This window comes from Muntiacus reevesi, chromosome 4 (genome assembly GCF_963930625.1).
Source record: "Muntiacus reevesi chromosome 4, mMunRee1.1, whole genome shotgun sequence".
Classification (NCBI taxonomy): Eukaryota; Metazoa; Chordata; class Mammalia; order Artiodactyla; family Cervidae; genus Muntiacus; species Muntiacus reevesi.
The window spans coordinates 170,138,116-170,151,132 of NC_089252.1; the positions used below are offsets into that span (position 1 = coordinate 170,138,116).

At 59.0% G+C, this 13,017-nt stretch overlaps 1 protein-coding gene across 4 annotated transcripts in view; it reads right to left on the reverse strand.

The window, feature by feature from the left end:
- LRP1 (LDL receptor related protein 1) overlaps nucleotides 1–13,017 on the reverse strand; it is a 79,680-nt gene that overhangs the window by 50,102 nt on the left and 16,561 nt on the right. For all 4 annotated transcript variants that reach the window (XM_065934831.1, XM_065934830.1, XM_065934829.1 and 1 more), the window contains exons 7-12: nucleotides 4,942–5,104; nucleotides 4,639–4,861; nucleotides 3,444–3,633; nucleotides 2,896–3,039; nucleotides 1,494–1,730; nucleotides 98–278 (exon numbers count right to left, since the gene is read on the reverse strand). In XM_065934831.1, coding sequence (XP_065790903.1) covers nucleotides 98–278; nucleotides 1,494–1,730; nucleotides 2,896–3,039; nucleotides 3,444–3,633; nucleotides 4,639–4,861; nucleotides 4,942–5,104 — 1,138 coding nt within the window. The remainder of the gene's footprint in view (nucleotides 1–97; nucleotides 279–1,493; nucleotides 1,731–2,895; nucleotides 3,040–3,443; nucleotides 3,634–4,638; nucleotides 4,862–4,941; nucleotides 5,105–13,017) is intronic.

Genomic DNA, 13,017 nt, shown 5'->3' on the forward strand with positions numbered 1-13,017 from the left:
GCGCTCTGTCTTAGCCCCCGGTCCTGAGGCCCACGGGACTCAGGCTCTGAGTCCCTGGCTCTCCCCCTCCCCACCCCAAGGCCCGGGGAGGACTCACCCATTGAGCGGATCCACCACAATGGCCCTGGGGTGTGTCATTTTGCCCTCGATTAAGGTCTTGCGGGTCTGAGCAGCCTTCTCCAGCCTGGCCACGCTGATGGTCTTCTTGGGTCCATCATCCGTCCAATACAAATTGTCCCCCATCCAGTCCACAGCCACGCCTTCCACATTGTGGATGCCTGCGATGCGGCGGGGGGCGGGGCAGAGGGGGAGTCTCAGAGGAGGCTCAAAACTGCCTCTGGTCCTTAGGATACCTGCACTGTGGAGCCCTTGGCTACTGCGGAGCGCATGGAGCCTGCTGGCCCTAGAGGTGGTGAGGCTGGGCTGGGCTGGGCTAGGAAGGCGGAGGAAGGAGACAGGAGGGTGGAGGGAGGGGGTGGGAGGTCACTTGTGCTGCGACTTCTGTGTTGAGGCAGTCTCTCAAGACCGCACAGGCAGCAAGGAAACCTCTGCGGTGCACACGGGCTCACTCGGGAAGGCGCGTCAGGGCCTGAGGTGGGTGCAGAACTGGGACGACAGACACGTGACTCTGGGTCCGAGAGCAACACTACATGCCAGGCCTAAAAACCTGAGCTCACAAAATAAGCAATTTAGGGAGTGATGTCTCACTTAGCGCCATGCTTCATCTCCAGCTTAAAGAGCAGTTCCCTGGGAGAGGGAACCCCAATCTTTTCCTGATGGGGTGCTCCCTGATGAGGAATTACTTGTGGTTTCCCCAGAGTCTTATGACTGCTGACCGTTGAGGTTCTGGGGAGCAGGACCAGGGGTGGTAACCAGCGTCAGTCAGACGGATTGGTCAGGAGGGCGGGTTTGGGAGTTCAGAACACCCAGAGGGATGATGTGGCGCTCGGGGGCTCAGAGCCTCCACGCTGACGGGTATTAGAAGACAATGCACTGTTGACCCGCTGCGGCAGCTCAGAGGGAAAACTGGATTCCATTCACAAAACACGGTTTTCTCAGGGCACGTAAGCCTGCAGCTCTCGGCGGCCGTGAAGTCCGGCTGCACGGACCCTGTGTGTGTATGTGTATGCCTGCTCCGATTCGGAGCCTCAGGCAGAGTCTCCCTGGCTGTGAGCTTTGAGGAGCTCCAGGGCTCGGAGCCAACGGCAGAAAGACCCTGAGTTTTCCCAAAGGCTGGCAAGGACGCTGCCTTACCCATCCATCCTCCTGCCTCTTTTCGGCTCAGCCAAGAAGGGGGTCACCCAGGGGTCAATCTGTCTATCCCCTCATCTCCATGCCAACCAGCCCAGCCAGCCAGTCATCAGGGAACTCTCCACGCTGGGAGGGAGGGCATGGGGAGACAGATGCCCAGGCCCCACGTGGCTTCCTGCTTCCCAGGTGGGTGCCACCTCCCGGGAGTCCCGACCGTCCACCTCCCGCCCTGGGGCCCTTACCGTCCTTCAGAATGGTCTCCCGCTCCGTGCCATCGATCTTCTGGCGGCCAATGAGGTAGCTGGTGGTGTCGGCAAAGTAGATGAAGCCAGTCTCAGCGTGGAAGTCCAGGGCCCGGGGGTTCATGAGGTTCTCGATGGGGATCATATGCTCGTCGGGGACCTTGGCCCCCATGTCCATGCCCCGGATGATGCCAGGCCGGCCCTTGCCATACACAAGGAACAGCTCATGTTCCGGCTCTGGGGCGGGCACAAGGAGAGGCGCACAGTCAGACACGCGCGCGTGCACACATGCACACAAGCACCGCCCAGCCGACGCTCCGCCTGCAGTGAGCAGGTGGGGGCAGCACGCGGATCTGAATCCCACGGACAGACACGGGGCCTGAAAGGCCCAGCGAGCAGCGCCCTGGGGGGTGGTTTCCTGTGGACTCCGGGGTGGGAAACGGAGCAAAAGTAGCAAGCAGCCTGTTTTCAGTAAGTGTCCACTGCTCAGTAGGGAAATTAGTGCCCAAAGAGGTTGGAATCTGATCCCTTTTGACCACTTCCCTTGCTGCCATCCCAGCCTAAGCCGCATCACTTCTTGCCTACGCCGCAGAAATAGCCTCCCGCCACTTCCCTGCTGACCATCGTGCACCCAGCGGCCAGCACAATCGTTTTCACAAAAGTGAGTCAAATTTATAAAGCCACCCAGAGCTCCCCATCCCAGTGAGAACAATCCCGCCTCGGTCCTCATCTCCCTCATTCACGTGGCTCCCCCAGCCCATCGCCCATTGCCTCCACGTTGCTCCCCAGCACTCCGAGCTTACACTGGCCTCTGAACCCTAGCACTGCAGATTCCCTCTGCCACAAACGCTCTTCCTCCAGGTATGTGACTCACTTGATCCACTTCCTCACTTCACAGAGAGCTTGACTCTAATTTCAATCCCTCAGAGACGCCTGCCCTGACGGCCGACTCAACGGGAGCCTTGGCTGTGATCATGAACGCTATGCTCTGCTCTATTTTCTTCCTGACACCTACTACCATCCGAAGTCACTTCTGCGTTTGCCTGCCTCCCCTGCCAGACTGTAAGATCCACGAGGCCAGAGCCAGCATCTGTCTTGTTCACTGCTGAACCCTCGCTGCCAGGACAACGCCAGACACAGGGCATACTCACTAGACACCTGATGAACAAATGAGGGGCTGAAATGGGCCAGCTGACAGTGTTCTGAGTTGGAGCCTGAGTGGGACAGTGCGAGAAGCCCTGCTCTCAGACGGGAGTCCAAGTCCCAGCCTGCCCCTCGCTAGCACTAACCTTTGGTTAAGTCCCTCCATCTCTCTGCATCTTAGAGGGAAGGAGCTGGGCTATGGGAGGCAGCCCCTCCTGTCTCATCCCCGCAGGCACCCAGGCCCTTCCACAGCACTTACTCTTGCACGACTTCCCGTCGCTGCCCAGGCTGAAGCCGGAGCGGCAGCGGCAGGTCCGCGCCTTGTGGCTGTTGGCCAGCAGGCAGATGTCGGAGCAGCCGCCCGGCTTCCCGTACTGGTCGTTCTCGCAGGCATGGCTCCTCACTGGGGCAGGGGGAGAGCCGGTCAGGACCCCTCGAAGGCCCCGAGCCAGGCCCTGGGAAGGCTTCCCCAAGTCTGACCACATTCCCTCCTGCTGCCGTCTTTGGGCCTTCTGTCCCCTGCAGGGACTCGGCAGCCGCAGGACTGGGATTCCTCTACCCCGACACCGCCCCGCCTTTAGACTCGGGTGGGGACTTGGGTGGTCAGCGGACAGAGCCACGCTGCCGCCCACAGACAGGTGCCTCTACTTGCGACTGGCCCGTGAACTGGGAGGGCCGATGGCCGTCCTGAGCAGAATGAGCGCAAGGGGCCCCCGGGGTGGGATTCGGAGGCTGAGGGGCGGATGACACGAGAGAATCAGGGGTCCCGCCGGAGGGTGCCTGAAGCGGCTGCGGAGCCCCGCTCACCTCGGGGCTGACGGCGCTGGTGGTAGATGTGGAGGGCACCGCCCTTGTCCACACGGGTGACCACCTGGTAGTCGGTGCTGTTGAAGCGGTTCACGCGGATCACGCTCGTCTTCTGCTGGGCGTTGGCGTTGTCTGAGTTGGTGGCGTAGAGATAATTCTCAAACACGGTCAGGCCATAGAGGTGCTCGATCTGCGACAGGCAGGCAGGCAGGAACCGTCAACGAGAGAGGAGAAGAGACCCCTACCTCCACCGCTGGAGAGCCCGTCAGCTTTGCAGCCAGATTCCGTGACTCGCATTCCTAACTCATCCCCCCATCATCCAACTCTGTGCTTTACTCCTGGACTATCTTCTCCGGACTATCCTTTCTTGAGATTTGCTTGTCAAATCTCACTCATCCTTCACAGGGCATCTCTTTGAAGGGCTTCTGGAATCTTCTAACCAGAGATGATGGTCTCTGCTTCCACACTCCATTTCTGGCTGTAATCTACTGTCTGGTGATCTGTAGATTTACTCTATCCCCTCGGCTCAAACCCCTTGAGGGAGGAACCAGACCCCTCCCTCTCAGAAGCAGGCACATATCTGCTGATGGAGTGACTTTGCACTGACCTGGAGTTGGGTCCTACCCTCTGTCCACAGAGAACATTCCCAGCCTGCCTCTAGCTCCCAGTTTTCTGGAGGGTTGAGACGACAGACTGACCGCAAGCAAGCCTGATAACAGCCCCCACTACTTGCCTTATGTATCTAAGGTGACCTTCTGTCCCGTTTGTCCAAGACTGACTCCGGGGGACTTCAAGAGTCAACACTGGGACAGTCTTGGGCAAATTGGAATGGATGGTCACCCTAATTATCCCAGAAGAGAGATGCCATCTTTGGGCTGGAAGGGCTTCTAGACCAGGCTCAAATGCTATTTCCCAGTGGTGTAACCTCAAGTAAATCGCTTAACCCCTGTGAATCCTGACATTCTTCAGCTGCCAAAGGGGAACTGAGACACTTTGCCAGCTCATTCTCCAGGGATTGCTGTAGGGGTCAAATGGGAAAAGGGAAGTAAAAGGTGCTCTCTGAAACGGCTGTGGCCATCCCAGTGGAAGTCACGACCTGTCCTCTCCCCCCAGCGCTTGTGCCAAGCCCTCCCATCCTGTCCCCCGTCCCGGGAGGCCTAGAGAAGGGCTCCCAAAGCTGAGACCTCCTCCTCACCAGGATGCCCTGGATGATGGTCTGCCGGCCCTTGCCCTCATAGTCCACGACCTCAATGTAATCCAGGTAGGCATCAGCCCAGTAGACCAGGCGGCTGACGAGGTCCAGCGTGATGCCGTGCGGAAACACGATCTTGCTGTCAACCAGCTTGGTGCGGTTCTGCCCGTCCATGTCGCAGCGCTCCACTTTGGGGATCTGCCCGTAGTCAGTGAAGAACACCTTCCTGCGGGCAGACGGCCCGTTACAGCGGGCCTGAACCCGGGCGCCCACCCTCCTCCCGGGGCCCCTGCCCGCCCCGCTCACCCCATGGCGGGGTCCAGCGCAATGCCCTTGGGGTTGTACAGCTCCAGGTCCAGGAGCGTGACACACGTGTCCCCGTTCCGGTTGCAGACAAAGATCCTGTCGTCAATGTCATCCACAAAGTAGAAGTTGCCGGTCAGCCAGTCGATGGCCATCTGCTCCACATCTGGAGAGTGGGAGTGAAAGGGCTATGGGGGAGGTCCTCCCCCGACATGCCCGCCTTCTCTGGGGCGCCCTCCGTCACCACCCAGGCCACGGCTGTCTCTCCCCGCTGAGGTCCTCTTGTAGGACCTCTTGTAGCTACCGGCAGCGGCACGTTTGCCTGGTGTTGTGGGCCACCCTTCACCAACCGCGTCTCTCCAAAGACGAGTCTCTGAGTATACTCCTTTAGAGCCCTGCTCCCCAGGCAGAGCTCAGGGTGGTACACATGGGCAGCAGGAAGTCACTGGCTGGCTGACGGGTTTCCCAACTCTAGCCCTGGGTGAACAGGCCCATCTTCCCGCACTTCTGAAAGGCAGTGAGGACAGGTCCACGAGCTCACTCCAAAATTTTTAAAATTTCCTTTTCTTGGAATAAGAGCACTCAGGCTAATAAAACATCCCACATCTCTGCTTTTTATCAACTCTGTATGATAAGTCGACTTATCTCACGCTGGCCAGGAGCACCAACTGGAAGCTATACGTGTTTCCTGACTTCTAAATGGAAAAGCCAGGCATCCATCAGTAAATCCAATCTGAGAGAACAGAATGTTCAAATATAGGGCCCACGAGATGGAAAAGGGAAGGTCCACGGTGGCCAAAGGTTGGGACCAGTGACATGGGTCAGACTTCCTGTTCTCACTCCCATGGCCAACGCCTCTACTTCCCTATTGCTCAATGTCCTCTGTCCTAGGGAGGGTGGAAGGAGTGGGAAATAAGATACAGGGCTGGAGAAGAGAGCACAGAGGAGGAGAACCACCAAAGGACTCTGGAGGTAAACTGAGGCATGACTCGTAAGGAGGGGGAGCTTCAGAAGGGTGGGAGTGTGGGAGGAGGGTGCAGGCTAGATGCCCACACTCGGGCTACGTCAAAAGGACCTCAGACTCAGGGGTGGGCCAGGACACCAGGGAGTCTAAGATGCAGGAAGTCTGGGGATGGGACCCCTGCTGTCCTCCTGGGTGGCGGGGCTCCTTCTCTTCAGGACCCACTGGCTCCCATCCATCCACGGCCCCTCCAACTACTGTGATCAGAGGGGATGCCTCTAGCAAGCTAGGACATCTCCAAGACAGTGACTCCATGGACCCCTGCCTTGCATTCTACTTCCACCAGTTTCCCCAACAGGCAAAGGAATCTTTAGACCATCTGCCTTTGGCTGAAACTTTTTTTTACTGGAACCCCGCTAGCCACAATCAACCTAGTAAGGCCTCCAATCCTTGCACAGCTACAGGTATAATGACTGGGCTTTTCTGCTAATCCTCCTCCTTCCCCACAGGGATGCAGGGGCTGTTTCTTAACAGAGGGTGGGGGCTGGGGGGGGCCAAGGGAGCAGGAACGTGGCTCCCAAGGCACTCGGCCAGGCCCTCACACTGACTCACGGTCACAGGACTTGAGCTGAGGGAGGAAGGGAAAGAGCCAATTTGAGACTCTCATCAAACTCGTTTCCTCTTCAGGTCCCCCTGTTGCACCCCACCCCAAGACGGCTGGAAGAAGAAGTCAGAGGCATGAGCTGTCACCCCGTGAGTGCTCAGGTGCCCCGAAACCCAGCCACTGTCTCCTCTGCGCCCCAGTACTGTCCCGTCCTGACAAGGGCGGAGAGAAGGGGCTCAGGGCCCCAGGCCAGGGCAGGGGTCAGGCGAGCAAATGACCCCGCACTGTTTTCCCGGAGAAAGCAGATGAAAATGAAGGCTGCTGGACTGCGTCCAGAGGAAACCAAGGTCCCAAGTCGGGGTGCGGGGGGGATCTGCCACAGTCCCAGGCAGCCAGCCGTGTGGCTGACAGGCAAACAGATTAAAAGGCAAACAGGGCTGTGTGCCTTTTACTTGGTGGGCACAGTGGGGGCCTTGGGGCTGCTGGCATGTAGACGGACCTCCTCATTCGAAGCTGTTTCCCCAGCAGCAGCTGCCGCAGCTGTGTTCTTCTCTCCAACTTCCTGAGGCTTCCCTGAGTCACTGCCCAGCTTCAAAGCTGGCAACACACTGCCGCTGCTTCCCCAAGCACCCTTCCCTCGTTAAGAGGGGAGGAGGAAGAGACGTGAAGGGATCTGATGCCCCCGTTTCGGACGGAGCTCCACATCCTCCCCTCCAGACCCAGGATGTGCTGACTTTCGAGCCTCCCTCCTGGCCTGGGTTCCTTGCCAATTCCAGGAAGGAAGGCAGAAGGGATTGTCCTCGCTCTCTGATATTCACCCTTGGCTGGTCCCCCCTTCCACCTCCCGAAGGCCAGGCAAGGCCCCGCGCAGCAGGCCGGTGAGGACTTGGCAAGAACAGGAGTCCCCGGTCCGGCCTGGGCTCCCCTTTGGTATTTTTGCAGCTGGAGACTATTAGTTGCAAGCAAAAATCCTTTGTTATCCAACCCCCCTCCATCACATTATTTTCCTTTCTTCTCAAGTCCAGACTCCTCTGCCCACCACACTACATACACTCACAAACAGGCACACACGTACACACGCGCTTGGCCACTCTTCCCACTCCAAGCCTAAGGAGATGGGCTCAAAGGGGCACCTTCCCTCCTAAGGCGGTGCTGGATCGTTGCCCCCCATCCTGGGGCAGGGAGGGGACAAATGCAGTCCTGCGCTTTGGCCTAGAGGACCTCACATTCTGGTACCACACATGCAGAGAGCAGCTGTCCCCTCGAGGGCCATCCTTCTCAGGACTGATCTACCTCAGAGACCTTCCAGAAGGCCTCTGGCCAAAGACCCCAAATCCTGAAAACAGGAGAATCTCAGATAAACCCTAGGGGAGGGATGCTGTGTGATGGTGGAAGGAGCCTGGGGCTGGTCTGAGAGCTGAGGGGCCAGGGATGCCAGAGTGGAAAAGGAGGCCAGTAAGCTGGGAGGCCAATGAGACAGAGGACAGACCACAGCCTGTTGGTGATGTCGCAAAGGACTTTCAGTTCCAGGCCCCAGAATAGACCTGGGTGCGTGTGTGAATGCTCAGCGCTCGGCTGTCCCCACAACTCCAGCTTTTCTCAATGTCTCCATCCCTCACATCATTCAAGAAGCATCTCCCTAAACAGTGACTGCTTTTCCAGAAACAACAGCACCCACCTCATTCCCACAAAGACTCTAGCTTCAGTCACAGGATTTAAGATACTCTTCCTAACGTAATCCTGGGGAAGAAAGAGAGCCTCTATGCCTTGGGGGAAATATCCCCCAACACATTCACATACCCGGAGATTCCAACCAGAGTACAGGGTCCCTGGACAAGGAAGGAAAACCACATTTCCACCTTAACCACATCCCGAGGAACACACGGACTTCTTGGCCTTGTTCCGGGAAACTCTCCCATCACTCTGCTCCAGACACTGACAACCCAGCCCAGGTTTGAATCCTGGTTCTGTCACCTTCCAGCTGTGGACCTACGGGCAAGTTATTTGACGTCTCTGAGTCTCAGTCTGCTGATCTGGAAAACGGGATGATGCCATGAATAGCCCTCAGCACAGGGCCTGGCACACGGTAAGCGCTCTACTAGTGGGAGCTGTTGTTCACACCATCCCCTGATCCTCCGTCCCCTCGACCCCATCCTCCCTGCCTTCTCCATCTGCGCCTTCAGCCAGAGCCAAGCGGCCTCCTGACTAAAGGTGGGCAGTTTGGGGCTGGCACCTACTATTCATTAAGACAGTTCAGGCCGCCAGGAGGAAGATGGCGCTGCAGGCCTCCGCAAGCCCCAGGCGCCCCCTATCACAGCCTGTTTACCTGACGACAGATATCCCGCGGGCAGGGCTCCGTCTTTCCCCTGCGCCCAGCGCCCGACGCACATGTACTGATTCACTCAACAAGTATTTGGTGAGTCTGAGTGCTCATGCTCTTGTTCCAGTGCTGGGACATCGGTTCTTCCCCTCCCTGCTTCTTCCAGAATCCTCCTTCTCTGGCCTGAGGATGCCCAAGACAGACAACCTTCCTGCTTGTCAGACCCACTCTGGTGTCTCACCCAGGGGCTGGGGGAGATGCTCGGGGGTCCAGGGCCCTCGCAGGTAGGGAGGAGACCACTGCGCGGGCCTGGCAGAAGCTTTGCTAAATGGCATGGCTGCATGCTCCCGTTTCCTGCTGGGTCCTGACTTCAGCTCTTCTCGTTCCACCAGCAGGTCCGGGGATCAGCCATGTGGGGTCAGCTCTACCCTCCGGGCCCCCTCCCTGCCACGCATGTACTTCCAGCCCCACTGCCCTCTGCCTGGCCCAGGCCCACACAGGCTCGGTCCTGGGTCCCGGGATGAGACGCTTGGCCTCTGCAGCTCCGATTCAAAGTCAGAACCAGGGTCTTCCCACTATTGAGAAATGCTTGCTGGGCTCTAAAACGCATCTCTCTTGCTTAAGTTACTTCCTTTGGCTTGAAAACAGGGAGGGGGTTGTTGGGAGCAGGCTGGGTGGAGAGGCAGCTTCAAGGAGACAGCGGGGGAGGAAGCATGGGCTGGGCCGTGCCGGGAGACGCTGGGCCGGCCGTCCTGGCCAGGGAGAGGAGCGAGGGCCATTAAGCGTGAGGAGCTGGGGAGGGGGCGGGAAGCAGAGGCACCAGGAGGTGAGGAGCTCGAGGCCAGCGAGCGGGCTGGCGAGAGCCCCTCTCTCGCCAGAGTGGGTGACATTCTGACACCAGCAGGTGAGAAAGGCCAAAGAAGCGGGTGGCTGGTTTTCCTCTGTGACACTGAAGTGTTCTGCAGGCTGGGGTGGGGGCTGAGAGGGTCGGGGTAACCCGCCCCATGGGAGGAAGGGTCCCCTGCCAGCCGGGAGGTCAGCTCATCAGACTCAGAGGATCAACTCTCTCTTTCTCTCTGCCCCTCCTCTAGACAAATCACTGCCCTATTTCCTGTTGTGATTTTAAACACACACACGCACACACACACGCACATGCGAGGGAGGGAAAAGTGAAGTTGGCCAGCTGGACTTAGGGACCCATTTCGCAACCTCAGCCTAGCAGCCTAGCAGGCCTTTTCCAGGCCTCCCGGCCAACCCCCTCTTTCCCTGTGCAGGAGGGTCCAGGGAGAAGCCTGAGGACCCCCGAGGGCACCTCTGGGGCATCCCCCCATACCCAGCTCCAGATGAAGCGACTGCAGCAAGTCTTATTTCCCTCAAGGCCTCTGTTGGCAACCCCAGAACCTCCCCCAACAAGCACACACATCCTCCCAGGGCCTCCGCCCTGAGGCCTGTGTCCGTTCTTTCTACCGTGGAAATATTCTGATAGCTCAGGCCAGAGGAGCAAAGCCGAGCTCGGGCCGGGCTGCGGTGGGTGGGGCAGTGGGTACCCTTGACCTCTAGCCCTGCCCAGGGGCGGCCCTGCAGGGGGCTGGATAGGACCTGAGGTTCCTTCAGAAGGTGGTCAGAGGGGAGGTGGGAGGGCAGGCAGGCCAGGACTGCTGGCCTCTCGGGGCCTCGGTTTCTGTCATTCCCAAAATGCTCGGTGTGTTTACACACAGCTTGTTCTACCATGAATCTGCCGTTTCTTTACATCCACTCACTTTTCTCATCTTGCTGCATCCTAAACAATCTATGCAACCAGAGATCTGACTTGCCAGTTGTAGGAGTTTCCTAACAGGCATTAAATAAAGACATAACTATTAATATAATAATAAAAAACACGTGTTCACATACATCCTAAACACGAAGGCATTCCCACTTAGGGAAAGTGTTAGCCACTCAGTCGTGTCCAACTCCTTGAGACCCTCTGGACTGTAGCCCGCCAGGCTCCTCTGTCCATGGAATTCTCCAGGCAAGGATACTGGAGTGGGTTGCCATTTCCTTCTCCAGGCCCACTGAGGGAAAGGCAGTCGTAAACCCTGAGTCGGGACGGGGGGCCCAGGGTCTTTCCTGAGGGTCTCCTGGCTCTGCCCATCACATTGTCCAGTCACGGGATCAGAGGCCTCAGAAACTTGACCATTCTGCCATGCAAGGCCAAGGGGAGGATGGGCCCTGGGGTTACCTTGCAGGAGGGAGGGAAAGAGGGGAACACTGAGTCCCTAAGATGCACCTCCCGCCGAGGCCAACGAAAGACAGGCTGGGGGAGGGCGGGCCGGCAGCCCAGCCTGTCGGGGCAGGAAAGCGCTCACACGCGCACACACACCTGTCAGGACGAGTGAGGACATGGGCGGTGGTCTCTTCCCACTCGAGTGGAAACGGATGGAAGGGACTGGGCTCAGACGGGAAACAGCGGGACCTCGATCCTCAGCCTGTCGCATGAGGCCGTGCTGACCACCGCGGGCCCGGGCGGGGCCGTGCCAGGGCTCAGGACGCCGGGCAGGTCCGGCTCACACACACGCCCCAGGACCCATGTGAAGCAAGCTCACTCCCGGGCCTCCTTCCTTCTTTCTGTTCTGTTTCTGTTTCCAGAGCTTTCTCCAGGGCAGGCTCCCCCTCCTTCCCACCCCAGCGGGAGGCTCCTCTCAGGCCCTGGACTCTGGGATGCAGCACCTGTCCCCAGTCAGGCTCCTGCCTCCCACATGGGGCTCAGCCCAGGGGCCCCCAGAACGGCCTGAGTGCAGGGAGGGCCCCCCAGAGGGCCGAGAGAAAGCAGGAGAAAGCAGCAGCCTTCTCCCTCCGGCCCCTGGGGGGCTAATTACAGGCCAGGAGCCCCCTGCGCAGGTGAGGGCCTGGGGCCGGACGCTTGCTCTCGCTGGCACTGGGGCAGGCCCTCAGCCTCTCCTGGGAAGGGGGATGCGCCGGGGGTGGGGGAGGGTGCTGGGGAGAGACACTTCCGACATCCTCAGCTCAGGGCCCATAATTAGTTTGTGGGATGAGAGCAAAACAACCATCCTCAGGGTGACAGCCAGACAGTCAGGCGGCATGGGCGGGGGCAGGGCTGAAGGAAGGGACAGAGGCCGGGGCAAGAGGAGCCCATTCATTCACCCCGGCAGCATTTCTCCCCAGAGCCTTCTGGTCTCTCCTGGCCTCCCGGACTCTGCCCCAGAGGGGCCCAGCGAATCTAGCAGACTCTGAAGGCAGCGTTCTGTTTGCCAAGGGAGGGGTACCCGCCTGAGGTTATTTCCTGCTTCTCCTGGGCAAGAAGGCAGGAGAGGGGCCAGGTCAGAGCCAAAACAGAGAAGCTTCCCATCAGGGCACCCCCACCAGGCCACCTACCCACCAGCCCATCGTCTGCCCTGAGGCAGGGCCAGGGAGGGAAGGGCTGGAGCTGTTTGCCCGGACAGGCCTGATGGGTGGGGCTGCTGCCAGGGGCCAGGGAGAGGATAGCCGTCTCGTGGGGTCTTGCCCTAAGCCTACCCCACCTACCATGGGGCTCCTGAGCTGTCTGCCCCTCAAGAGCTCTGCCAGCCAGGTGTTGGCTGAGCCTCCAGTCCAGCACTCCAAGGACGACAGGTCTATCACAGGCGGGCTTTGGTCGCCAACAGCCCAAGGACCCCGCCCTGGGATGCTATGGAGGGGCAGCGGCTGAGCCGTGGACCGTAGGATGAGGTCGCGGGGGAGGGGGGCTCTCGGAGGAACTCCTGTTCCCACCAGAACTCAGCCCTTGGGTCCTCCTGGATTTCTGTGCAGGTCATCACGTGGGGACCCAGGGAAGAAACTTCGAAATCTTCTGGACAGGCCCCAGTTCACCATCCTAAACCTCCTGCATGGCCTCTAGTGACTTCTGGCTTTCACTTCAATTTATCTGATTTTGCCAGACAAGCTCAAGCCCATTATGCAGGTGAGGAAACCAAAGCTTGAGACAGGGAGTTCTGGTTTACTCAAGGTCACAGATCAAGTTACCCTCTCTCCCGGGCGTCAGATCAACCACAGGCCAGACCTCCCCTCAGCCCCGTGGCGCGTTTCCTGAAGATGTGACGACGCAGAGGTTTTGTTCGTGTAGCAGCAGCATCTGAGACGAGCAGAAGTGCTCGAGGCGGCGGACCTCTGCCCTGGCCCTGGCCCCAGCTACACCCCATCTTCCACCTCTGAGGC